Source organism: Anolis sagrei, chromosome 6 (assembly GCF_037176765.1).
Source record: "Anolis sagrei isolate rAnoSag1 chromosome 6, rAnoSag1.mat, whole genome shotgun sequence".
NCBI lineage: Eukaryota > Metazoa > Chordata > Lepidosauria > Squamata > Dactyloidae > Anolis > Anolis sagrei.
Window position 1 is genome coordinate 27609858 of NC_090026.1, and position 25327 is coordinate 27635184.

At 43.8% G+C, this 25327-nt stretch overlaps 2 protein-coding genes across 2 annotated transcripts in view; one reads left to right on the forward strand and one right to left on the reverse strand.

Moving 5' to 3' along the window:
- The first annotated feature begins 1635 nt into the window (after positions 1-1635).
- LOC132778078 (E3 SUMO-protein ligase ZBED1-like) lies at positions 1636-13464 on the forward strand. The gene is made up of 6 exons (XM_060780701.2): positions 1636-1737; positions 4852-4917; positions 7020-7282; positions 8044-8108; positions 9696-9853; positions 11310-13464. Exons 1-6 carry the CDS (start codon positions 1710-1712, stop codon positions 13388-13390), a joined length of 2661 nt encoding a protein of 886 aa, XP_060636684.2. The 5' UTR covers positions 1636-1709; the 3' UTR covers positions 13391-13464.
- A 7001-nt stretch (positions 13465-20465) lies between these two features.
- Positions 20466-25327, reverse strand: part of CLEC11A (C-type lectin domain containing 11A) — a 34927-nt gene continuing 30065 nt past the window's right edge. Inside the window, exon 4 of the mRNA XM_060780706.2 lies at positions 20466-23871. Within this exon, the coding sequence (XP_060636689.2) occupies positions 23471-23871 (401 nt within the window). The 3' untranslated portion in view covers positions 20466-23470. The remainder of the gene's footprint in view (positions 23872-25327) is intronic.

Consider the following 25327-nt stretch of genomic DNA (forward strand, 5'->3'; position numbering starts at 1 on the left):
TCCATTGCAGAAGGAAAAAAACTTACAAAACAATGCATTAATCTGCTTCTTTCCAGCAAACCTTGTAGCGTAGTTCCATCTCTGATTACTTCATTTCACCCACTACCTGCATCAAGAAAGCTTCACCTGATATACATCCTAATCAGGGAGTGGTTCTTCCTCAACACACACATATAAGCAAGAGATGATTCTTGTCAAGACTTACAAAATCATATATTTAAAATGATGCCATAAAAAGGCAAAGGTAGTCCCCTGACATTAAGTCCAGTCATGTCTGACTCTGGGGTGTGGTGCTCATCTCCATTTCTAAGCCGAAGAGCCAGCGTTGTCCGCGGACACCTCCAACGTCATGTGGCCGGCATGACTGCATGGAGCGCCGTTACCTTCCCACCGGAGCGGTACCTATTGATCTACTCACATGTGCATGTTTTCGAACTGCTAGGTTGGCAGAAGCTTGGGCTGACAGCGGAAGCTCACGCCGCTCCCCGGAATCGAACCTGCGACCTTTCGATCAACAAGCTCAGCAGCTCAGTGCTTTAACCCAGTGCGCCACCGGGGGCTCCTATAAAAAAAATGATGCCATGTTGTTGTTGTTCATTCGTTCAGTCATCTCCGACTCTTCGTGACCTCATGGACCAGCCCACGCCAGAGCTCCCTGTCGGTCGTTACCACCCCCAGCTCCCTCAAGGTCAGTCCAGTCACTTCAAGGATGCCATCCATCCATCTTGCCCTTGGTCGGCCCCTCTTCCTTTTGCCTTCCACTTTCCCCAGCATAATTGTCTTCTCTAGGCTTTCCTGTCTCCTCATGATGTGACCAAAGTACTTCAACTTTGTCTCTAGTATCTTTCCCTCCAGTGAGCATTCGGGCTTTATTTCCTGGAGGATGGACTGGTTGGATCTTCTCGCAGTCCAAGGCACTCTCAGAACTTTCCTCCAACACCACAGCTCAAAAGCATCGATCTTCCTTCGCTCAGCCTTCCCTAAGGTCCAGCTCTCACATCCGTAGGTTACTACAGGGAATACCATGGCTTTGACTAGGCGGATCTTTGTTGCCAGTCTGATGTCTCTACTCTTTACTATTTTATCGAGATTGGACATTGCTCTCCTCCCAAGAAGTAAGCATCTTCTGATTTCCTGGCCACAGTCTGCGTCTGCAGTAATCTTTGCACCTAGAAATACAAAGTCTGTCACGGCCTCCACGGTTTCTCCCTCTATTTTCCAGTTGTCAATCATTCTTGTTGCCATAATCTTGGTTTTTTTTGACGTTTAGCTGCAACCCAAACTCTGGGCATTTAAGCGTTTTGGACTACATCTCCCAAAATCCTTGAGCATTGGTTGAGGCAGCTGAGGCTTCTGGGAGTCGAAGTCCAGTGCACGGCTCTCCGCTTTGACATATCTCCTCTCCTATTGGTCCCGCCCCCTCCCGGCCGAAGAATGCTTGAACAACACGCACTCCATTATCACAGTGGAATGAATCCCGTGAATTCATTGGCTACGACTGTACAAAGCCCCGCCTTTGGGAGTGGCGAGAGAAATTTCCTTGCCTACTAGGTCCCCCTATTGGTTTAAGGTATCACCCCCGGCAAGGCTCTTATTGGCTGCAACGTTGAGCAGATGAGCTCTGATTGGCGGAGTGTTTGGGAAAGGTGTCACTGATGTAGAGAAGGTGTCTGCAGCAGGCTTGGTGTTCAGATGGATGGTGGCCGCGGATGAGAGCGGGGTTTCCTAGCTGGACAGGTGCGCTTTCCAGGGGGGACTGGCTTCTTCCCTCTTTTCTTTCCTTTCATCCGTCGCGACCCCTCCTTCCTTCTCTCCCTCCCACAAAGGCGCCCCGTCGTCCGGAGGAATTGCCGCAGCAGCATCGATCCAGCTCCACCCAAGCAGGGCATTGAAGGGAAGGAAGGAGGGGTGCAATGGGGAGAGATGGGCTATCAGCCATAGCTGCATCCACACTGCAGAATCAATGCGGTTTAACACCGCTTTAACTGCCATTGCTCAATGCTGTGGCATCCTGGGGTTTGTAGTTTGGTTCTTTATTTATCATATTAGGGGGGAAACCAAGGGTACAGTTGTATTGTATTTAAAAAAAACACAAAGTTTGAAAACTTGGCATTCTATTAAATGCATCTGGTGTTGCTATGAGAAGGTCCTCCCTTGTGCATGTGGCAGGGCTCAGACTGAATTGTTGCAAGTAGTCTGTGGTTTGCTCTTCTCCACACTCGCATGCCGTTGACTCCACTTTTCTTAAGGTTGACTCTGCATCTCGTGGTGCCTGTTCAGCGCCAAGTCGCCCACTTTTCTGTATGCCCAGAGGGGAGTCTCTCATCTAATATCAGCCATGGCTTGAGGTTCTGAGTTTTAGCCTGCCACTTTTGGACTCTCGCTTGCTGAGATGTTCCAGTGAATGTCTCTGTATATCTTAGAAAACTAATTCTTGATTTAAGTTGTTGGTGTGCTGGCTGATATCCAAACAAGGGATGGGCCAGAGATTTCACTGTCTTGGTCCTTTCATTACTGGTTGCTACTTCCCAATAGTTTCTCAAGTCGCTCCTGACACGACTAATAATAATAATAATAATAATAATAATGATAATAATAATACTTCCCAACAGATGTCAGGTGGTGCAATACTGGCTAAACAGTGTAATTTCTCCAGTGGTGTAGAGCACAGACACCCCATGATAATACGGCATGACTCATTAAGAGCCACATCCACTGTTTTAGCGTGGTGAGATGCAGGGCCATAGTCAGAAAAAAATATTGAGAGGGGGTTAAAAATGGGGGGGGGGGGGGGAGGTTGAATCCTGCCTCCTAGCTCACACTGAAGCAAAGAGCACAGCAGGGGGTAGAGCAGTCTTCAATAGCCTGCAGCTCCACACTGGGCATGCATACCCAGCAGCAGAGTAGCATAGTGCAAGGGCAGATGTCTTCACTGTATCTGGTTGTGATCCCCAGGTTGTGCCAGTCAGCTTTCGTAGGATATTATGATTTTATCTTGACGATCTGGCTTTATGTATTTATTTGGTTTGTATTTTAATGTATTATGATGTTATTGTGTTATTAGTTTATTTGTGTATGGATTTTCTGTTGTTAGCTGGCCTGAGTCCCTCTTCGGAGGTTGAGAAGACCGGGTTATAAAAGTTCTAAATAAATAACAATAATTGTTTCTAGCACCCACTTTTTGCTTGATATTCAGGCAGTGCTTCTTGTAGGTCAGAGCACGGTCCAGGGTAACTCCTAGGTATTTGGGTGTGCTGCAATGCTCCAGTGGGATTCCTTCCCAGGTAATCCCCAGAGTGTAAAATGCTTGTCTGTTCTTAAGGTTTTGGGGGTTTTTTTGGTCGTGTCAGGAGCAACTTGAGAAACTGCAAGTCGCTTCTGGTGTGAGAGAATTGTCTGTCTGCAAGGACGTTGCCCAGGGGATGCCCAGATGTTTTGATGTTTTACCATCTTTGGCTTCTCTCATGTCCCCGCATGATGTGCTGCAGCTGATAGAGGGAGCTCATCCTTGCTCTCCCCAGATTTGAACCTACAACCTGTTGGTCTTCAGTCCTACTGGCACAGGGTTTAACTGCAAAATTCTGTGCAGCAGCATACAAAAGCCATCAGGGGATGACTAGTCCCAAAAGTTAACTCTGTGTCCAGTAATCATCTTCCCTGGATCTATAATTTGCTGATTGACCTGTACATTGTATATTTTTACCCTGTTTCCCCTTCCGCTCCCTCGCCCCTATTGTGCTTCAGTATTTATATTTATATTTTTAATGTACTAAATGTACCAAGTTTGTATGAAACTGTGACTTATTTCCTGTGCTGGTCTATGACCGAAATAAATGATTTGATTTGAGGGGTTTAACCCATTGCACCACCGGGGCTCCTGTTCTTAAGGTGAAAAGCACATGTCTGTGTTTTAGATGGATTAGGAATCAGCTGGTTTCCCCTGTCATAGGCAGTAAGAGCACCTAGAGCAGGGGTCCTCAAATTTTTTAAACAGGGGGCCAATTCACAGTCCCTCAAACTGTTGGAGGGCCGGATTATAATTTGAAAAAAGTGTGAATAAATTCCTATGCACACGGCACATATCTTATTTGTAGTGCAAATGACATTTAAAAACAATACAATAATTAAAATGAAGAACAATTTAAACAAATATAAACTTATTAGTATTTCAGTGGGAAGTGTGGGCCTGCTTTTGGCTGATGAGATAGGATTGTTATTTTTGTGTCAGACTTAGGTTGACCCTGAGTAAATGACCTTGGAGGGCCATATCCAACCCATTGTTTGAGGACTCCTGGTGTAGAGCTTTGGTGAGGTGAGGCACCAGCACTCTTTGCCAGAAAAGTTTAATACCATGGGACACTACAACTCCCAGAACTCCATAGCATTGAGCCATGGCTGTTGAAGTAGGATCAAACTGCGTTCATTCTTTATTGTGATGGGGGGATCAGCATAGGTGCATAAATGTAGTGTCACATGCAGGGACTTTGCATGCAAAAAGGAGGAAGGGATGCTTACTTCCCAATGGGACTTTGCTGTGTCCTGGGACTGCTCATCTGCAGAGTGTAAGTGCATCCACACTGTAGAATTAATGCAGTTTAACATGACTTTAACTGACATGGGATCATGGGAGTTGTCATTTTCCCAAGGTCTATAGCCGTCTGGTGCCTCAGCAAGCTACAACTCTGCTGCCATATAATCCAATTACTTTCGTAACTGCAGTTTCCAAAATCCTCTCAGATTGTTGGTTTTGCACTCTCTGAAAACCTTCTCAACATTCTGGAGGTGCAAAGCAGTGAGGGAAATGGGAGGATCTAGCCTCGGCTCAAGTAATTCCTTCCTATTGCATTTCAGGCCCATCAATGCAAGCCATGCAAGTAGCTGAGGACGCTCGCACCCATTTGGAGGATGAGCTGCTATGTGAGTAACAGTAAAATGGCATTTTTATCTTGTCACAAATATCAGAAGTCTCTTTCCCTTGGATGTTATCATTCCAGTGCTCACAGATGCCTGGGTGAGCCATTTTTAGCCTGACATGACAATAGATAAGAGAACTGCAAAACTTTTCAGCTGATCACCAGGAGGTGCTTTTTACTCATCACAAGTGAGCAGCTGTGTGACGCTTTTTCATCTTGTCTTTGTATCTTCTTCAGTATGTATTAAGGAGTAATGTATTGTCGAAGGCTTTCATGACCAGAATCACTGGGTTGTTGTGAATTTTTTGGGCTGTATGGCCATGTTCCAGAAGCATTCTCTCCTGATGTTTCGCCTGCATTCATGGTAGGCCTCCTCAGAGGTTATGAGGTCTGTTTGGTCACTAGGAAAATGGGGTTTATATATCTGTGAAATGTCCAGGCTGGGAGAAAGAGCTCTTGTCAGCTTGAGGCAGGTGTGAATGTTGCAATTGGCCACCTTGATTAGCATGTAGTGGCCTTGCAGTTTCAAGGTCATATATTCCATTTCAAAGCAGAAAATGTTGGATTTTCTGCCTTGATATTCTGGAATATAGGGCTGTGTGGAAGGGCTCCCAAGTAGCAGCAGTTAGAACAGACTATGGAATGACACACTGGTTCAAGATTAGGAAAGGAGTATGGCAGGGCTGTATACTCTCACCCAACCTATTCAACTTGTATGCAAAACACATCATGTGACATTTGGGACTTGACAAATCCAAGACTGGAGTTAAAATTGCTGGAAGAAACATTAACAACCTTAGATATGCAGATGATACCACTTTGATGGCTGAAAGTGAGCTGAGGAGCCTTCTAACCAAGGTCAAAGAAGAAAGTGCAAAGGCTGGGTTGCAATTAAGCATAAAAAAACCCAAGATTATGGCAACTGGACTGATCGATAACTGGCAAACAGAGGGAGAAAACGTGAAGGCAATGACAGACTTTGTATTTCTAGTTACGAAGATTACGGCAGACGCAGACTGCAGCCAGGAAATCAGAAGACGTTTGCTTCTTGGGAGGAGAGCAATGACCAATCTCAATAAAATAGTATTTTGCTGTATTTGTGACCTCATGGACCAGCTAACAAAGATCTGCATAGTTAAAGCAGTGGTATTCCCCTTAGTAACCTACGGATGCAAGAGCTGGACCATAAGGAAGGCGGAACGAAAGAAGATAGATGCTTTTGAACTGTGGTATTGGAGGAAAATTCTGAGAGTGTCTTGGACCACAAGAAGATCCAACCAGTCCATACTCCAGGAAATAATGCCCAGCCGCTCACTGGAGGGTAGGATATTAGAGGCAAAGTACTTTGGCCACATAATAAGAAGACAGGAAAGCTTGGAGAAAAAAACGATTCTGGGGAAAAGGGAAGGAAAAAGGAAGAGGAGCCGATCAAGAGCAAGGTGGATGGATGTTTTCCTTGAAGTGACTGACTTGACTCTGAAGGAGTTGGGGGGTGGCCACAGCCAACAGGGAGCTCGTCCATGAGGTCACAAAGGATTGGAAGTGACTGAATGAATAAACAGTGTCAACACTCCTTAATGGTTGGAGTACAGTTTTAGTTTGGTCGGTAGACATGTGAAAGCTCCAAAATCATGTTGGGTTAGTTAGTGAAATTAATACCCTTGTGCTAAAATGTGCTGGTATTTTTGTTTTCATCCTTACATTGTTTAATCCCTCTCACCCCTGAATTTCATAACCATATTTGGCCCTCCTAAATTCATCTACAACTGGCAGATTTGGACTGACTATAATATTGGTACATGTTTTGCTGTATTGTAAATTCTTAATAAATATGTGAAATTGTTTCAGTCTTTAAATTTGGGCTATGGTGTTTTTGTCAGTTGATTTCTTTTGTCTATATCAGTGAAATTTAAAGTTATTTGTTGTGGAAGATTGGCAATTTTATTTAGCGTTTATTTTTCATTCATGGACTATCACTTTGGTCATTCCTAGTACTTGCAAACCTCTCACCACTTGATTCTCACAACTATTTTGTGGAGTGTTTGACTGATCCATGAGGGTCCAGCAGGAGCAGGTCTATAAACACCTCTTTTCTCCTCTCCCCAGTCTGTGAAGAGTGCCGCCTTTATTTCCGAGAGTCCTGCCCACAGCACGGTCCCCCTACTTTTGTGGCCGACTCCCCTGTTCCAGAAAGGGCTCCGTCGCGGGCCTTGCTCTCTCTGCCGGAAGGACTTGTGGTCAAGGATCGTCTCCAAGGAGGCTTTGGCGTCTGGAGCACTCTCCCAGTTCTGCCTCAGGGCTGCATCTTTGGGCCCTATGAAGGTGAAGTGGTCCGAGAACACAGTGACTGCACCCGTTATTCCTGGGCGGTAAGAGACGTTTGTTCTCGGAGAACCTATAACCCTGCAAGGCAGCTTCTGTTACTATCCAGTTGTCTTGGGTAATGTCTTCATGCTGCATGACATTGGTATAGCTATGCCAAGATAGGCTTGGCAACAGGAGGGGAAAAGCCACATGAAAATAGATAGTAGCTCCCCAAAAACTAATGACTCCAGACTCTAAAGTGTGTTCCAGTGATCCTCCTGTCTACCCGATTTCCTGTTTGGGTTCACTTTATATAAAGGGCACCATTTTACTGCACCATTGTTACATAATGGGACATGAGCATCCACAGATTTTTCTATTCATGCCACCATCAGAATTGTTTGAGTTCCATTAAAGACAATAAAAAGGTATATGTACAAGCCTAACATCCTGTTCCTGCTTAAAGTGATTTTTCCAAATCTACTGTAGATGGCGCTTCTTTACCAGTTCTGTCTTTGTTGGTCTTGCTTATCTAGAAACCCAACTAAGAGAGTAGAAAGGGCTTTGGGGGTTGGATGTACAGTCGATAAGCCTAATAGGCAAACTTTTCCAAAACCCAGTTCATGACACATACACAATTTGCTTTCGACCCTGTAACTTAGACTCATCTCTACTCCACTTTTCACATCATTTCCATAATGTTCTGAAACTTCTTAGATGAGGGCGGGGAACAAAGCATGGAATAATTACTTTCTATCAATTTTTCCAAGTTCTGGGAGAAGCTTTGAGATTTTTCCACTTGATGATTGTTTCATCCCCTCTTCAGGTGCGAGACAGTGGCTCTTATTTCTTTATTGATGCATCGGATGATTCCAGATCCAGCTGGATGAAGTGAGTATTTTAAGAGGAAGAGGCCTCACCCACAGCAGTAAAAGAATTTGCACAATTGGAGCTTAATGGTTCAAATGTCACTTTGATAGCCACATGGATATTTTCAGGTGTGGTCCTGAAGGTGCTTCTCAACCTTCCTCATGCCGTGACCCCATAATACAGTCCCTCATGTTGTGGCAACCCCCAACCATAAACTTATTTTCATAGCTAATTCATAACTGTAATTTTGCTACTGTTATGAATTGTAATGTAAATATCTGATATGTAGGATGTATTTTCATTCACTGGATCAAATTTGGCACAAATACCCGATACGCCCAAATTAGAATACTGGTGGGGTGGGGATTTATTTTGTAATTTGGAAGTTTTAGTTGCTGGGATTAATAGTTCACCTATAATCAAAGAGCATTCTGAACTCCACCAACGATGAAATTGAACCAAACTTGGCACACAGAACTCCCATGACCGATATATAATACTGGAAGGGTTTGGTGGGAATTGACCATGAGTTTTGGAGTTGTAGTTCACCTTCATCCAGAGAGCACTGTGGACTCAAACAGTGATGGATCTGGACCAAACTTGGCACAAATATGCACTATGTCCAAATGTGAACACTGGTGGAGTTTGGGGAAAATAGAGCATGACATTTGGGAGTTGTCGTTGCTGGGATTTTTATAGTTCACCTACAACCAAAGAGCATTCTGAACCCCACTGAGAGAATTGGGCCAAACTTCTCACACAGAACCCCCATGACCAACAGAAAATACTGTGTTTTCTGATGGTCTTTGCTGACTCCTCTGACACCCCCTCACGACCTCCCCAGGGGTCCCGACCCCCAAGTTGAGAAATGCTGTTCTAAGGCTAAGATGTTCTCCTTCTAATCTAGTGCCATGGGATTATTCATTATGGGGGGCTAGGGGTTGCATTAGCCCCTCGGGAGGCCTCAGTGGGCCACTCACACCCATTACAGTCACTTCAATAAATAATTATTATTTCAAAATACTATATAGTAAGTTTGGGAGGGGGTGCATTTTAGTAGTTGGAAGGGATAAAATTCACTTCCAATTTTAGAAATAAAACAAAGAAAATGTGTGCCTTGTAGAGGTCATTAAAAAAGGATTTTAACCCCTGGGAACCTTAAAAAGTACACTAAGCACTGGTCACAGTTTGCCCATTCTTGCCCAACAATAGGCAGAATTGCCCTCCTCTCCCTCCTCTAACTTATTTATTTATTTATTTATTTATTTAGCAATTTTGTATACCGGCCTTCTCCCCTCTATCAGGGGACTCGGGCCAGTTTCCAACAATAAAATCACAAAACAATCATTAAAAACATCATATAACATATTCAATTAAAACATTATAACAGCAAAATGCAATCACATAATAACAATGGTCAGTCGTCATAGTGAATTCGTTGTCCATCATTCATAACTTGGACTCTTGTTCAGAAGAATTTCACAGGTGCATGAGGACTGGGGGTTCACCACTCACTTGAGCTGTACAGAGTAGTTACACTACTTGATACATCAGTCAGAAAGTAAAACATATGTCTAAACCCCTGAGTGATTTTTTTCTCCTCTCCAGATACGTGGCATGTGCCTCCACTGAGGATGAGCAGAACCTCACCGTTTTTCAGCACCGAGGCTATATCTACTACCGGGTCTGCCAAACTATACCTGCTGATACAGAACTGCTGGTGTGGATTGGAGAGGAGTATGCCCGCACTCTGGGCTTGCGCTTAGGTAGGCACAAGAAGGGAGGGAGACGATTTTTTATTTATGCTAGCAATCTTTCTTGCCTTCCTTTTCTCCCATCAACCCTGTAGGTTTTGGCCATATCACAGAAAACCACCTTACACCAGGTCAAAGTGTATATTTATTATTTATTAAGTAATTAGTAAAATGTATAGCCCACATGTCCTCCAGTTTGCTGATGACGAGTAACAAGACATCCCTCTTCCCTGTGTTGTGCCTAGAGCGAGATTGTGAGATACATCAGACTGATTTGGTCCAAGATTACCCAGCAAATTTTGGGAGGGAACAGTGGTTCTGAACCTAGATCATCCCAGTCCAGCATGCTAACAAAACCACTAATAGCATATTGGTGCTTCTAGTTGACAATTGGCACCAGGTGATTGCAGGGATGGGAATAACATGACTCTTACATTTGTGTAATTGAATATACATCACAGAATGTGTTTAACAATACATCTCATGTACAAACTAACAACTCTCGTATATTGTCTTTTGGCTCTTCTGCTAGTCACAGCCATAAAAGCAGAACTTGGCCATTTTGCGGACAGAAGTTCAGGGAAGTGTAGCCCACAAAAGTAATTTCCTGGACATAAAGTGGTGGCCATGATGACTGGGTAGTTCCATAACTTGTCCAAAAAGTAACTTTAACAAGTTCTGTGTAAAACATTACATCTTGGAAGCATTGTGTATGAGCTCATTTCTGCACAATATGTACAGGAATATTGCACTTACTTAGCCTGGCCTTTTCTTAGATCTAAAAATCACCCATTAAAAGCCAAACAACCCTCTGAGAGAATAGAAACCATCCTGTAATCACTGTAGTCTCCCAGCATTTCTATGGTTAACCATAGCCTAATACCATCCAGTTGATGTAAGGTTTTATATGTTGTGCCCCATTTAAAAACTGATAAACATCTCTTTGGAACAAATCAGCCAAAAAGCTCATTTTTTTTCTCCAGGCAATGACAAATATTTCTTCTGACTTCGGTAGTAAAGAAAATGCCTGTCCAGTTCTTCTGAACTTAGAGTCAAGAAAGGGAACATGGCTAGTCATATGAGACTATGCATTATGTCCCAGTGGTGCCTTGAGTATTCCTGGAGTTCTGGCATGGTGTCACAAACAAACCAAAAAGAAGAGATGGAAAACTATGGCACCCCCAAATCTGACCATGTAAAGTTTGTGTATCCCTCTTATATAAGTGACCGCAATGAACTTTGGAGCAGAAGCAAGGTTTGCTCAGCCAGCTGCAAATCGCATTTACTTCATTAATATGTAGAACATTGTCTCATAGGCCAGACTTTGTCTGGTATGATAGCGTCTCCTTTAGAGGTGGTGAGCTTTTGGGTGTTTTGACCTACAGCTCCTAACAGAACCAGCCAGCATAAACAATATTAAGGTATTGTGATGCCTCTCATGCATGTGTTGTTCTCTCTCTCCTCCTAGGTGAGCACTTTAAATATGAGTTTGGCGAGAAGGAGCTGTTGATGAAACTCTTCCAAGAGCTTCGCCTGAAGACCCCATCCTCCCCGCCTGTGTCCTATGCCCCTTCCTCACGGACGCAGTACCTGTATGGGGATGCCACTGCTTCAGCCCTACCCCTCCACAAGCCAGGCCTTCCACCACCAGGAGCAAACACCTTTCCCATGCTGGAAGGGACACAGAATCTGGTGGGGTTGGGAAGGGCCCAAAGCCGCTACTGGACCTTCTTTGGCTTCCAGGGAGATGCTTATGGCCGCATCCTCGACAAGAGTAAGATAATTTGCAAGCTCTGCGGGGTCCGGCTGAGCTACAGTGGCAATACCACCAACTTGCGGCAGCATCTCATCTACAAGCACCGTTGTGAATACAACCAACTGGTGGGCACTCAGACCACCACTCTTGATAAAAGGATGGTAGGGATGGGTGAGTTTGGACCTTCTCGGACTCCCATACCTGGCAGGACCACACGAGCTGTGGCAGATTTCATTGTGCTGGACCTAATGCCTGTAGAAGTGGTGGAAGGGGAAGGTTTTGGGCAGATGCTGGGCGTCTTAGATCCCAGCTACAAGCCCCCCAATGCTTCCTCCCTGGCTCATACTGTGCTGAAGGACATGTACACCCAAGTAAAGGGGAAAATCTGGGAGTTGGTGCAGGTCCTGCCCCAATGCTCCCTCAGCCTGGACATATGGTGCCACAGCAGCAACCTCACCTACCTCACACTCACTGTGCACTATGTGGATGACTGCTTTGAACCCCGCACATGGGTCCTTTCGAGCCACCCCATCCCTGAGGAGCCCAGCACTGAAAGCTTGGTTGAGGCCCTTGCTGAGGCAAGTAAGGAGTGGGGGGTGCGTGGGAGTACCTCATACATAGTGGGAGGCTTCAGAGGAGCCGCTATGCAAGAAGCCACAGCAGCTCTTGGCTGGACGGCTCTGCCTTGCATCGGGCAGGCCTTGCGAGCGGCCATGGAAGCTGTGCTGGGTCAGCCAACAGTACAAAGGGCATTAGAGCGGCTTCACCGCTTGGCCTCCTGGGCTCTCACTGGGGCAGGGCGATCTGAGAAACTCTGGATGCAGGAGCCACTCTTGCAGACTCACCTCAGCCGCTTCCTGCGAGACGGAGGCAAATGGCACAGTGTCTATGCAATCTTGCAGGGCCTGATGGAGCACAGTGAACTTCTGGCGGGGCTTGGCCCAGATGGGGAAGCAACCCTGCGTCCTCAGGACTGGGCCGCCCTTCAGGATACTGTCAAAGTCCTCAAACCCATGGCCATTGCTACCTCAACATTTACCAAAGATCCTTTCTCCAGCCTGTCCCTTGTCAAACTCGTGCTAACCAGCCTCCTTTACAAGCACTTGGTAGCCAGTGAATGGGATTCGGCCCTAGCCCTGGAATCCAAAGCAGCAGCCCAAAAAGAGCTGAACCAACAGTTCTCCAATTTGGACGTCAACCAGGCCCTCAATCTGGCCTGTGCTTTGGACCCTCGCTTCCGTGGCCTCGATTTCCTGAGCCATACTGACCGAGTGGAAACACTGCACTTGCTCAAGACGGAATTATTGTGCCTGGCTGAGGCGTCCCCAGGACTGACTGCTGGCCTGCCTGATGCCACCTCTTCCTCCCCGCCTGCAAAGCTGCCCAAGCAGGACACTGGCATCGAGTTCCTGCTGGGAGACCTGTACAGTATGCGCAGTGCCACAGGTATCAGTTCTGCTCATCAGCAGGCCGAGCAAGAGACAGCCAGCTTCCAAACCAGCAAGGCCTCTGCCCTTGGCCAGGAGCCATTGCAATGGTGGAAGACACACCACACTCAGTACCCACTGCTGGCCCAGGCAGCCCGCAAGCTGCTTGGTGTCCCTGCTACCTCCGTCCCTGCCGGTTGGCTCTTCAGCAATGCTGGCGATGCCATCTGTGCAAAGCGCAGAGCCCTGACATCGGAGCATGTGGACATGCTGGTCTTCCTCCATGGCAACCGAGCCATGCTGTATGAAGACTTGCCAATGCCAGGTGGGCAAAGCCTTCAACATATCTGCCAAGAGACTCTTTAGCCACTTGTACCCCAAACACACACAAAGGACATACAGAATAAAAATGGAGAGTCTTGTTTCCCCTTCTAAGAAAATGGCAAGGGTTTCAGAAATCTTTTTTTTTTCCAGACTACAACAAGAATCCCCCCTAGATGACATGATTGGCAGCTTGTGGGACTTGTAGTTCAAAAAAGTGACTTTTCTAAGCTTTCAAATAATTACGTCTGAGAGAGAGACATGGTCTGTGTATTTTGGATTTAGTCTTCCCTGAACCCAGCAGTGGGAGTTATTTCCTTATGTCAAAATAACCTGGAAAGCGGTGGGGGGATGAAGTCTTATCAGCTAATAGTCATTTTGGAGAAGTAGAATGGTCCATCTTCCATACAGAAGGGGAGGCTGAGGAGAAAAAGAGCTTATGATATGATTAGGTGAAAGGGATGTGAAGCTTGAAGTGCAGGAATATTCCATATGTGCAAGGGAGCAGGGTGAACATAACAGAGAGAGTTAATATATGCATGGTGTGTATATTAGAGCCATCCGTTATTCCTTTGTTTGAAAGTGTCTGCACACTGCATAGGACAGGGATGGTTTTGGAAAGGAATGGAAGACGAGAGCATTTGAGGACAGGAATGGTCCACAGATGAGGCAGGGGAGGATATGGAGGAATAGATGCAGGGCTGGTGTACTTCATATGTGCAAGCGGATAGGTGGAGCTCTGACTACATAGAAGAGGTGGCAGCCTAGAGGAACAGAAGTCTATATAAGAATTGAAGAAGCAGCAGAAATAGTGTGGGAGGGCCATTGGAGCTCATCTTCAAGGGAGGGAAAAAACAGCATGGAATACAAGTGGTTCTGAATTTTTATTCATTATATTATAGAAGGCAGAGGTATGGTTTTCCATGTTAAATATGAATGTTCCTCATACTCCCTTTCCTAAATATATATATATGAATATGCGTTACCTCTGGTTAAGAAGAGTACTGATCATTCAACATTGAAAGACCCAGGAAAGCATATAAACATCATACTGTTCTTGTTCTTTGGGATAAGGGTTGATGAGAGAGAAAATAGTATGTATTGTCAAAGGCTTTCATGGCCAGAATCACTGGGTTGTTGTAGGTTTTTCAGAGGAGGATACCTGCCATAGATGCAGGCAAAACGTCAGGAGAGAATGCTTCTAGAACATGGCCATATAGCCCATAAAACCTACAACAACCCAATATCAATCCCCCTTTCCAGATTCTCCTTGTGAATGGGATGAATGTCTCTGTCTTCATTTCTTCTCCACTACCATGCCCTAAGGTACTGTACTCAAGAAACCACTCCAAAAAGTTATGGTGACATCAGGCTCTTCTTGGAAATCTGGGATATTCTTTGGCCATCCTGACTTTACCACTCTGGGCCAGTAAGGCGACAAGAAACCAAAGAAAGCATTAGCCACTGTTTGACTACTCTTTGTGTTCCTTTTCCCAGAGTCTCCTTCATATACATCCCCCCCCCCCCCAATCTTCCCCTTGTTTGCATGTCACTGGAAAATTAAAACCTATAAGGTAAAAGATGAAGAAATGTAATGGAAAATAGGAACAGAATCATCCCCAATATTATCACCCTCTACATAGGAGCGGGACCCCACCCTACTCCAAGACTGCAAGCTTTTGGGGGGCTTTTGTGTTGTAACCTCAAACCTTCAACAAAAAAATAAAAATGCTTTATTTTAAGAAAAAGCTGCCTCTTGTTTTAATTAAGGGTAAGGACAGGGGAATAGGGCAGCTGCGTAGAGATTTATCTACCAGAAAATAACAGAAGATTAACGCCTCGGGGCAGGCATGTAGGTTTCCAGGGAGGAATATGCAGTAGGTCAACAAGGATTTCCGACTCTCTTGGTTGTACAACAATGGCGACAATAAAAGAGATGAATTTGCCTTAGTCGGGGGATCATTTGTGTACAGGGGCTGGGTTCTCAGTTCATTTCTAGTACTGGAAACAATCTAGGTTCAGAGGCAATCTGGTGTTTAATGCAGACCTTTTACTGCTGGTTCAGGATGATAGATCTTGAAGTTTTAGTAAAAACCAAAATGAAGCCAACTGATCTAAATATCCTAGTCCTGCCTGAGGGATTTGAGTTTATTTGATGCTTTAGGCAGGCAAAGAGTTCAAGCAGACTTCTTTTAGAATAACAATGTTTGTTGACTTATAACTCCATGTATTTAATGATACAGGCACATTTCTTTTCAGGGTTAAAAACGTCAAAAATTTAAACTTTCTTCATGAATTATGTTGCTTTACATAGTTCTCTTTAAGAAGAGTTTACTTTCAAAGGAAACACAAGCCTCAACCATTTACTAGCTTCTAGCATTGGCTTCTGCACACTAAAAGGCTCCTACACTCAAGCTGATTCCAAACTCAATGAACGTTCTCTAACAGGCTCAGAGCTCAAACTGACATTTTGAAACCCAACTGACATTTCTGTTCAAACCTGAACATTCCAGTGGTTCTCAACCTGGGGTCCCCAGATGTTTTTGGCCTTCAACTCCCAAAAATCCTAACAGCTGGTCAACTGGCTGGGATTTCTGGGAGTTGTAAGCCAAAAACATCTGGGGACCACAGGTTGAGAACTACAATCTAAACTGTCATGGAGTTAGTCACGTGACCTGCAGTTCCTCCCACTGGTTTAGACACATAGAGGCATGGTAACTGAAAACTACAAATCGACATATACTTCAGTTTATAAAATTACATAGAGTCTCTTTAATCCAACCTTCGCTCATCCAACGGTCTATTATCCTACGCAGTCTGCCTCCTGCCCTGATCCATAGCTGTTTCAATACATTTCTTTTTTAAAAAAAAATATTGGTTTTCTTGGAATACATCAATACTTCAATACTCTTATATTCCATCCTCAATTCGTTACATCAACCATAGGTGTATATATATCTAGTATACTTTTTTTTCACCTCTCTGCCCCCCCCCCCCCCCTCCTTCTGAGCCACTTCCATTTGCATTCTCTTTCCAAAATACCATTTCTTCTTGTGGAGGTAATTTCCCGTCTACTACTTTTAAGCCATTCTCAATAAAATTTTCCCCAAACTTTATCAAAATCGTTTTTCTTCCATACCCCTTTCCTGACTCTTAACCTACATGTCAATGTATAATTTATTGCTATTTTCCATAATTCTTTATACCATTCTTCAATTGATATATTTATTTTACCTTTCCAATTCTTTGCTATCAGTAATCCTGCTGCAGTTAACATGTTATCTATTGCATCTTTCTCTGTTTTTTTTTTTCAATTTCTTAATATATAGTTTGGAAATGGTACTTAACACCAGTAAGAGAGTGTGGATATGCTATTGTGTGTGTTGTTTGCCAGGGGGGAGCTGCTTTTGCGCATGCGCTGTAGTATCTTTTTTGTTTGTTTTTTACTTTTAAGTCCCTTCTGCTGTGTTTTTCAGAATTTTTATGAGTGATGGTCACTCGTTAACCTGATAGATATACTGTGTCCAAATTTGGTGTCAATTTGTCAAGGGGTTTTTGAGTTATGTTAATCCCACAACGAACATTATATTTTTATTTAGTTGTCTCCTGCCACGCATTGCTGTGGCCCAGTCTGGTGATCTGGAAAATAAAGTAACATGAAATTGTTGGTTTCTAATATATGTAATTTCTTTCTGCTTGTGGGTAAGGAGTATTTCTTGCTGTTTGTTTGTCAGTGTTGATGTAGAGATTGTCTGGTTTGCCTTCTCTGGAACAGGCAACATGTTCTGTTTTAGGGGTCCCTTTCAAATCTAGGATACTACATCTCTGTGTGTGTTAATCATATCTATCTATCTATATCTATGGCTGGATGGCTCTTTGTCAGGAGGGCTTTGATTACAATTTCTTGCCCTGGTGAAGGGAGTTGGACTGGATGGCCTTAAGTATTTTCCGTTGGTCATGGGGGTTCTGTGTGGAAAATTTTCCCCAATTCTGTTGTTTGTGGGGTTCAGAATGCTCTTTGGTTGTAGATAAACTATAAATCCCAGTAACTACAAATCCCAAATGTCAAGGACTATGTCCCCCAAACTCCATTTGTGTTTGGGCATATGGAATATTCGTGCCAAGTGTGGTCCAAATCCAACATTGTTTGAGTCCACAGTGCTCTTTAGATGGATGTGAACTTCAGCTCCCAAACTCAAGGTCAATGCCCACCAAATTCTGGTGGAGTTCAGAATGCTGTTTGATTGTAGGTTAACTATAAATCCCAGAAACTACAACTCCCAAATGACAAAATCAATTTTTTGAGTGATGGTCACTCGTTGGCCTCATAGGTGTCTTGTGTCCAGATTTGGTGTGAATTAGTCCAGCGGTTTTTGGGTTATGTTAATCTCACAAACGAACATTACATTTTTATTTATATACTAGCTGTCCCCTGCCACACGTTGTGTGGCCCAGCCTGGTGATCTAGAAAATGAAGTAATTAGAAAGTGTTGGTTTCTAATATATGTAATTTCTTTATGCTTGCGGTAAACGGGATTTCTTGCTGTTTCTTTGTCAGTGTTGATGTGGAGATTGTTTGGTTTGCCTATTCTGGAACAGGGAACACAGAATTGTCCTTCTTTAGGGGTCCCTTTCAAATCTATGATATTATATCTGTGTGTGTGTGAATCATATCTATCTATAGCTATGGCTGGAGGGCCTTGTTGACGTTTTCTTGCCCTGCTGAAGGGAGGTGGACTGGATGGCCTTAAGTATTTTCTGTTGGACATGTGGGTTCTGTGTGGGAAGTTTGCTCCAATTCTGTCATTGGTGGGGTTCAAAATGCTCTTTAATTGTAGGTGAACTATAAATCCCAGTAACTACAACTCCCAATGTCAAGGTCTATTTCCCCCAAACTCAATTTGTCTGCATATTTGGGGATATGGAATATTCGTGCCAAGTTTGGTCCACAGCACTCTCTGGATGTAGGTGAACTACAATTCCCAAATTCAAGGTCAATGCTCATCAATGTGCATGTTGGTCATGGGAGTCCTGTGTGCCGTGTTTGGTTCAATTCCAGCATTGGTGTAATTCAGCATTGGTGTAATTCAGAATGCTCTGAACTATAAGTCCCAGCAACTACAACTCCCAAATGACAAAATCAATTTTTTGAGTGATGGTCACTCCTTGGGTTAGTAGGTGTCTTGTGGCCAAATTTGGTGTCAATTTGCCCAGTGGTTTTTGAGTTATGTCAATCCCAGAAATGAACATTGCATTTTTATTTATATAGAGTAGCCGTCCCCTGCCACGCGTTGCTGTGGCCCAGTCTGTGTGTATGTGTGTGTGTATATACATGTGTCTTATGTGTGTGTGTATGTGTGTATATGTTTGTGTATATGTGTATATAAGTGGTTTTGTGTATGCGTTGTAATGCATTTTTTATTTTTTGGCTTTTTAAGTCTCTTCTATTGTGTTTTTCAGTGTTTTTATGAGTGATGGTCACTTGTTGGCTTCATAGGTGTCTTGTGTCCAAATTTGGTGTCAATTCATATAGTGGCTTTTGAGTTATGTTAATCCCACAAACGAACATTACATTTTTATTTATATAGAATATTTGTCTGTTTTTTGTAATGTGTTGTTTTATCACCTGAAGTATATCTCTTATTTATAGTTTGCAGCTACCATGGCTCTATGTACCTAAACCAGTGGGAGGAGATGCAGGTCACTTGACTTAGGGCCCTTCCGCACAGCCCTATATCCCAGAATATCAAGGCCGAAAATCCCACAATATCTACTTTGAACTGACTTAGCTGAGTCCATACTCAGATAATGTGGGATTTCCTGCCTTGATATTCTGGGACTAGGGCTGTACAGAAGGGCCCTCAATGGCAGTTTAGAATGCTTGGGTCTGAACAGAAATGTCTGTTGAGGTTAGAAATGTCAGTTGAGCTCTAATTTTTTTGACCAGGGACCATTTATCAACATTAGTACCAAAAGGATTACAAATCAGTTTTTGGTCAACTTTAGTTTCGGTGGTGGTGCAGTTGATTAAACCACTGGGCTGATTGCTAGGTCACAGATTCGAATCTGAGCAGGATGAGCTACCACTGTTAGACCCCAGCTTCTGCCAACCTAGCAGTTCACAAACACACAAATGTGAGATCAGCAGGGACCACTCTGGCGGGAAGATAACGGTGCACCATGCAGTCCACATGACTTTGGAGGCATCTATGGACAAAACCGGCTCTTCGGCTTAGAAATGGAGATGAGCACCAACCCCCAGAGTCGGACACGACTGGACTTAATGCCAGGGGAAAACCTTTACCTTTACCTTAGATTCGGTTTGGTTATTTGGGGTGCCGATTCAGAAAACTACATTGGATAGACCACAACAGCTCTAGTTTCTGATACAGAACATATGCCATCCAGTAGTCACCATATTTAATAATCAAGAGCTGATATGATCTTTCCAAGGTGGTGGGGAGGGTCAGCAACAGGGAAGGAGTGGCAGCCGGCGGGAAAGGAGTGGAAATAAAATAAAATAAAAAGGAGGCTCACAGACCAAATTTTTGTCGTTGTGGCCCACTGGTGGTCTGCGGCCCACAGGTTAAGAACCACTGGTATAAAGCAACATAGTTAATGAAGAAACAGTTAAAGTTTATAAGTTTTAAGATACAAACTCTCCAAACGTTTTTGAAGTTTTTAACCCTCAAAAGAAATGTGCCTGTATCATAAAATACATGGAGTTATAAGTAAACAAACACTGTTATTCTGAAAGAAGTCTGCTTGACTCTTTACCTGACTAAAACATCAAACAAACTCAAGGAATACTCCTCTCAAACCCTGCAACCCTTGATCCCCAATAGGGTTTTCTTGGAAAGATTTGTTCGGAAGAGATTTGCCATTCCCTGAGGCTGAGAATGTGTGTCACTCACCCAAAGTGAGTTTCATGGATGAGCAGGGATTCGAACTCTTATCTCCAATGCTCAAGCCACTACACCACACTGGCTCATTGTATTGCCCACTGAGTCCCAAGATGTATTCAGATTTCCTTAAGCCATTTTAACCCTGACAAGGTGGTTTTAGCAATCCATGGGCTTTGGTTCGAGTGAGAAAAATCCACACGCAGTATTAATTACAATTCACGGTTCTTTCTAAACTTTATTTGGCAATGTGAGAAGGAAGGCGAATCTGCCCTGTGCTGGCCAGCAACACAAGACTGCTTACACGCTAGCCTGAAAACCTAAAGTGGAGTGGGCAATCTGCAACCCTATAGATGTGGTTGGACCACAACTACTATTAGTCCTAGCCAGGATGGCCCATTGGATGATGGGAGCTGCAATCTAACAACATCAAGGAGACACATACTTCCCAGCCCTGTCCTAAATGCTGTACTAAGTCAGCCTTGTCTCTTAAGGGTTTAAAAAAGGGGATAATCATCCAGGAGAGAAACATATCAATTCCCTGCATATTTGCCTATATAAGGGGGAGGCAGAGAGTAGACTTTTTTTTAATACCTTGTGGTGTTCAGGGGACAAGATGTCTATCGGTTTTCTACATGATAGGATTTCTGAAAGGGTCCATAAAGTAAAAAGCATCTTAGAATTAAAACCATATGTTTCCTTAATGTGGAAGGCATGCTCATCTTAATGTTAGAAGGCATGATCATCAAGTTTGCAGATGACACCAAATTGGGAGGGATAGCTAATATTCCAGAAGGCAAGAGCAGAATTCAAAAAGATCTTAACAGATTTGAGAGAAGGGCCAAAATTAACAAAATGAATTTCAACAGGGATAAATGTAAGATACTCTCCACTCAGGCAGAAAAAAAATGAAATGCAAAGATCTAGAATGGGGGACGCCTGGCTTGATAGCAGTACGTGTGAAAAAGATCTTGGGAGTCCTCGTGGACAGGAAGGTGAACATGAGCCCACAGTGTCATGCAGCAGCTAAAAAGCCAATGGGATTTTGGCCTGGAGAAATAGTAGTGTCTAAATCCAGGGAAGTCATGCTACCCCTCTATTCTGCTTTGGCCAGACCACATCTGGAATCACACTTGAAGGGAGATGTTGACAAGCTGGAATGGTTCCAGGGGAGGGCAATTAAAATGATCAAGGGCCTGGAGAACAAGCCCTGTGAGGAGCGGCTTAAAGAGCTGGGCATGTTTAGCCTGAAGAAGAGAAGGCTGAGTGGAGACGTGATGGCCATGTATAAATACAGCATGTGAGGGGAAGTCATACAGAAAAGGAGATTCCACCTGAACATTAGGAAGAACTTCCTCACTGTGAGAGCTGTTTAGCAGTGGAACTCTCTGCCCTGGAGTGTGGTGGAGGCTCCTTCTTTGGAGTCTTTTAAATAGAGGCTAGATGGCCATCTGTCAGAGGTACTTTGAATGTAATTTTCCTGCTTCTTGACAGGGGGTTGAACTGGATAGCTCACGAGGTCTCTTCCAACTCTATGATTCTATTATTCTAAGTGATGTGAGTGATCATCAGAAGACTTATCTTGAATGTTTCTTATTCCAAAACAACTGTATTACACTTAATTTTTCCCCAGTACAACTGTTTTTAGCCCGAGCTCTTTTTGGACTATGACATCCAGAAGTGTCCTCTGGTATTCTGGGATTTGTAGTCCAAAACTGGGACTCTTCCATGCCCTAGCTTTCATGGAGACTGATTATCATTAGCAGACAGAGGCACAGATTAAAATTCTCCTCGTTACATCACAGCTCCAATCTGTTTAGGGATCCCAGACTGACTCAATGCTAGATACATACTGGAAAGAAATGAGGCACGCAAGTCCCGTTTTGCCCTTGGTTTGGAGAAGGATAATGGTGTTTTCTCTGCAGCAAAAATAATTCTCTATGTGGACCTTAGCCCCATCATACAATCCAATATGAAACAGACTGCAGGGTCCCCACGGGGTCTAAACAACAGGTTCTGGAGCTTTGAAGTGCATTAAATCGCTTTGGGTAATTTGGTTCCAGATAGATCCTGTTAAACCGTGTGAGTACTGCGAGCATCACCAGGCAACAGAAAAAGCAAAGCCCTGTGGAACTGAATTATTCTTTGCTTGCAACTGTGGGGGGTATATCTTCCTATTGGAAGGGGACTTTATCACAGCTTGGAAAAGCCACTCTTATGGACTACAAGTCCCAGAATCCATCAGTCAAGATAACAAATGGCCATGCTGATGGAAAATTCTGAAACTTGTATTCTAAAAACAACTTTTCCAAGGTCTGTGCTAAATACAACTTAACCTTGTGGTTAGAAGGGCTACCAAATAAGTGGGATATGGTACGATCCCCATATATGAAGGGAGTATATTCCCAGTCAGACTGCAGTTATCTGAACTATGTGTATGACAAACATCATTCAATTATCTTCCTTTTGGTTCAGCATACCATGATCTCTCTAGGAATTTGCTAGGTCCTCCAGTGCAACTTCTGGGACAGCGTACCATTGAGCATACCATTAAATCACTTTGAAGACCTAGCAAATTTTTCCCAAAGCAAGTGTAAAAGAAACCACATATATGAATTCTGTGGTTATAAGGATCACAATGTACTTTTAGACAGGAATGGAGGGAGAGTAACCCTCCAGATATTGCTGAACTCCCATCATGCCTCACTATTGCCTAGCCTGGCTTAGTCTGATCAGAGCTGAAATCCTCCAACCTCTGGAAAGCCACAGGTTCCTCCTCCCTGAAATAAGACAACAAAACAGGACCATTTGCAGCTGCATGTGCCTTTGGGTAGGGCAGAGATCGGGAATGTGCAACTCTCCAGGTTTAGTTGGATTACAACTCCCATAATCGTTGCATGGAACAAAGAAAGTCGCTCTTCACATGCTATGGAGATAACCATGATGTTCTATTTTAGACACAATGGGGAGGTGGAAAATGAAGTCTAATAGCACCTAGAGGGATGTGTATTCCTCTCCACTGGGGAAGAATATTAGGATGCATTGGAAGAAGAAATAGGCACTCATACATACATGCAAAAAATGGGCAAATCTACTGCCTCCCAGAAGTTGTAGCCAATCGCTGCTTAGATGGGCTAATCATCATTATACTGGTAATGGAAGGGCATCCATTCAATGAAGCACACAAGGGCCTGAACCTGACCAGAAGCAGATGCCTCCATCCCTAAAGACGATACTCGCAGATGTAATACATGCGCCGCTCACAGTCATTGTCCCACCATTTCCCGTCATCTGAGCTGAGGGAGACACAGTTCTCACGAGCACCACCGTTGGGTTGAGTCACTAAGTGGTCGCGGTACCAGTCAAAGACGGAGACACGATGCCCGTTCTCAAAGAGCCACAGCCCTTCAGAACGGCGGTCGTGGATGCCCACCCAGGCTGGCCAGTTGTAGGGTTGGAAGGCATCATGGAGGTAGCGGCGGAGGACAGCCAGCTCGGTGGCATCAGCAGGCATTGCCAGGTGGCCTCCTCTGACTTCACAGAGTTTTTGGGCCGCATCGTAGACTTCAAAGTTCTTGAAGATAAGGAAGCATTTGGTCTGAGTGCGTCGGCCCCGCAAGCAACCTGGGAAGGCACAGAGAGGAAAATGATGTCTATTATACATTTTGTTAATGACAGCCAGCCCTCCGCATTCACTGAAGTTAGGGGCACAAGGCCCCTTTGAAAGTGAAAAACTGGAAATAACAAAATTGCTTTATTTATATAAAAAAATCTCTCTAAAAAAATTCTGCATGTTCCAACAGGACTTTGTTGTCAGCTTTCATTGGAAGCTGGCCACAAAATTGCATTGGAAGACTGGGGCCCCTTCTACACTGCCATATAATCCACATTCTCTGCTTTGAACTGGATTATATGAGTCTACACTGCCATATTATCCAGTTCAAAGCAGATAATCTAGAAGAAGCCCTAGACCAGTGGTTCTCAACCCTCCTAATGCCGCAACCCCTTAATACAGTTCTTCATGTTGTGATGACCCCAACCATAAAATTATTTTCATTTCTACTTCATAACTGCAATTTTGCTAATGTTGTGAATTATAATGTAAATATATGATATGTAGGATGTATTTTCATTCACTGGACCAAATTTGGCACAAATATCCGATGTGTCCAAATTTGAATATTGGTGGGGTTGAGGGGGGGGGGGTGATTTTGTCATTTGGGAGCTGTAGTTGCTTGGATTTCTAGTTAACCTACAATCAAAGAGTACTCTGAGCCTAGTCCAGAGTACTGTTTTCTGATGGTCTTTTGTGACCTCTCCAGGGCTCCAGACCCTCAGGTTGAAAAACATTGCTCTAGACATTCATAGAAAAGTCTAGATCAGTGGTTCTCAACCTGGGGTCCCCAGATGTTTTTGGCCTTCAACTCCCAGAAATCCTAACAGCTGGCAAACTGTCTGGGATTTCTGGGAGTTGTAGGCCAAAAACATCTGGGGACCCCAGGTTGAGAACCACTGGTCTAGATCCTCCAGTGTGACCTTTAAGTTGATGACAGAATTACACTACAGGATCTCAAGTTTCCTGGATATAACATTCTTAATCAAATCTGTGAACAATGATATCCACAAAAGTCAAAACCATAAACTATGTAACTATCAACATGCTTGAGGTTTGCTTGAGAAACAATGATTTACTTTATGAACTACAAGCAGCCACTGGCCATGCTGGTTTATGGATTCTGGGACCTGAAATCCAGAAATAACTTTTCCAAACGGCAAGATAAATAGTTCTATGTGGCCAGAGAAGAACTATTGACTAAGTAGAATATTTTAAATAACAAGACAAGGATGGAATTACAGCTCCCATCAGGACTGTCAGCTTTGCTGGCCAAGATTGATGGGAGCTGATGTTTCCTAATATCTGGAGGTGCACAGATTCTGTACCCCAAGAAACACACAACCTCAAATTCATTACAGAAGAGGCAACGGACTTCTTATCTCAGGCTGAATCTACACTGTCATATAAAACTCAAATTATCTAGTTTGACCTTCATTATAAGGCATTATAGACTCATATGATCCA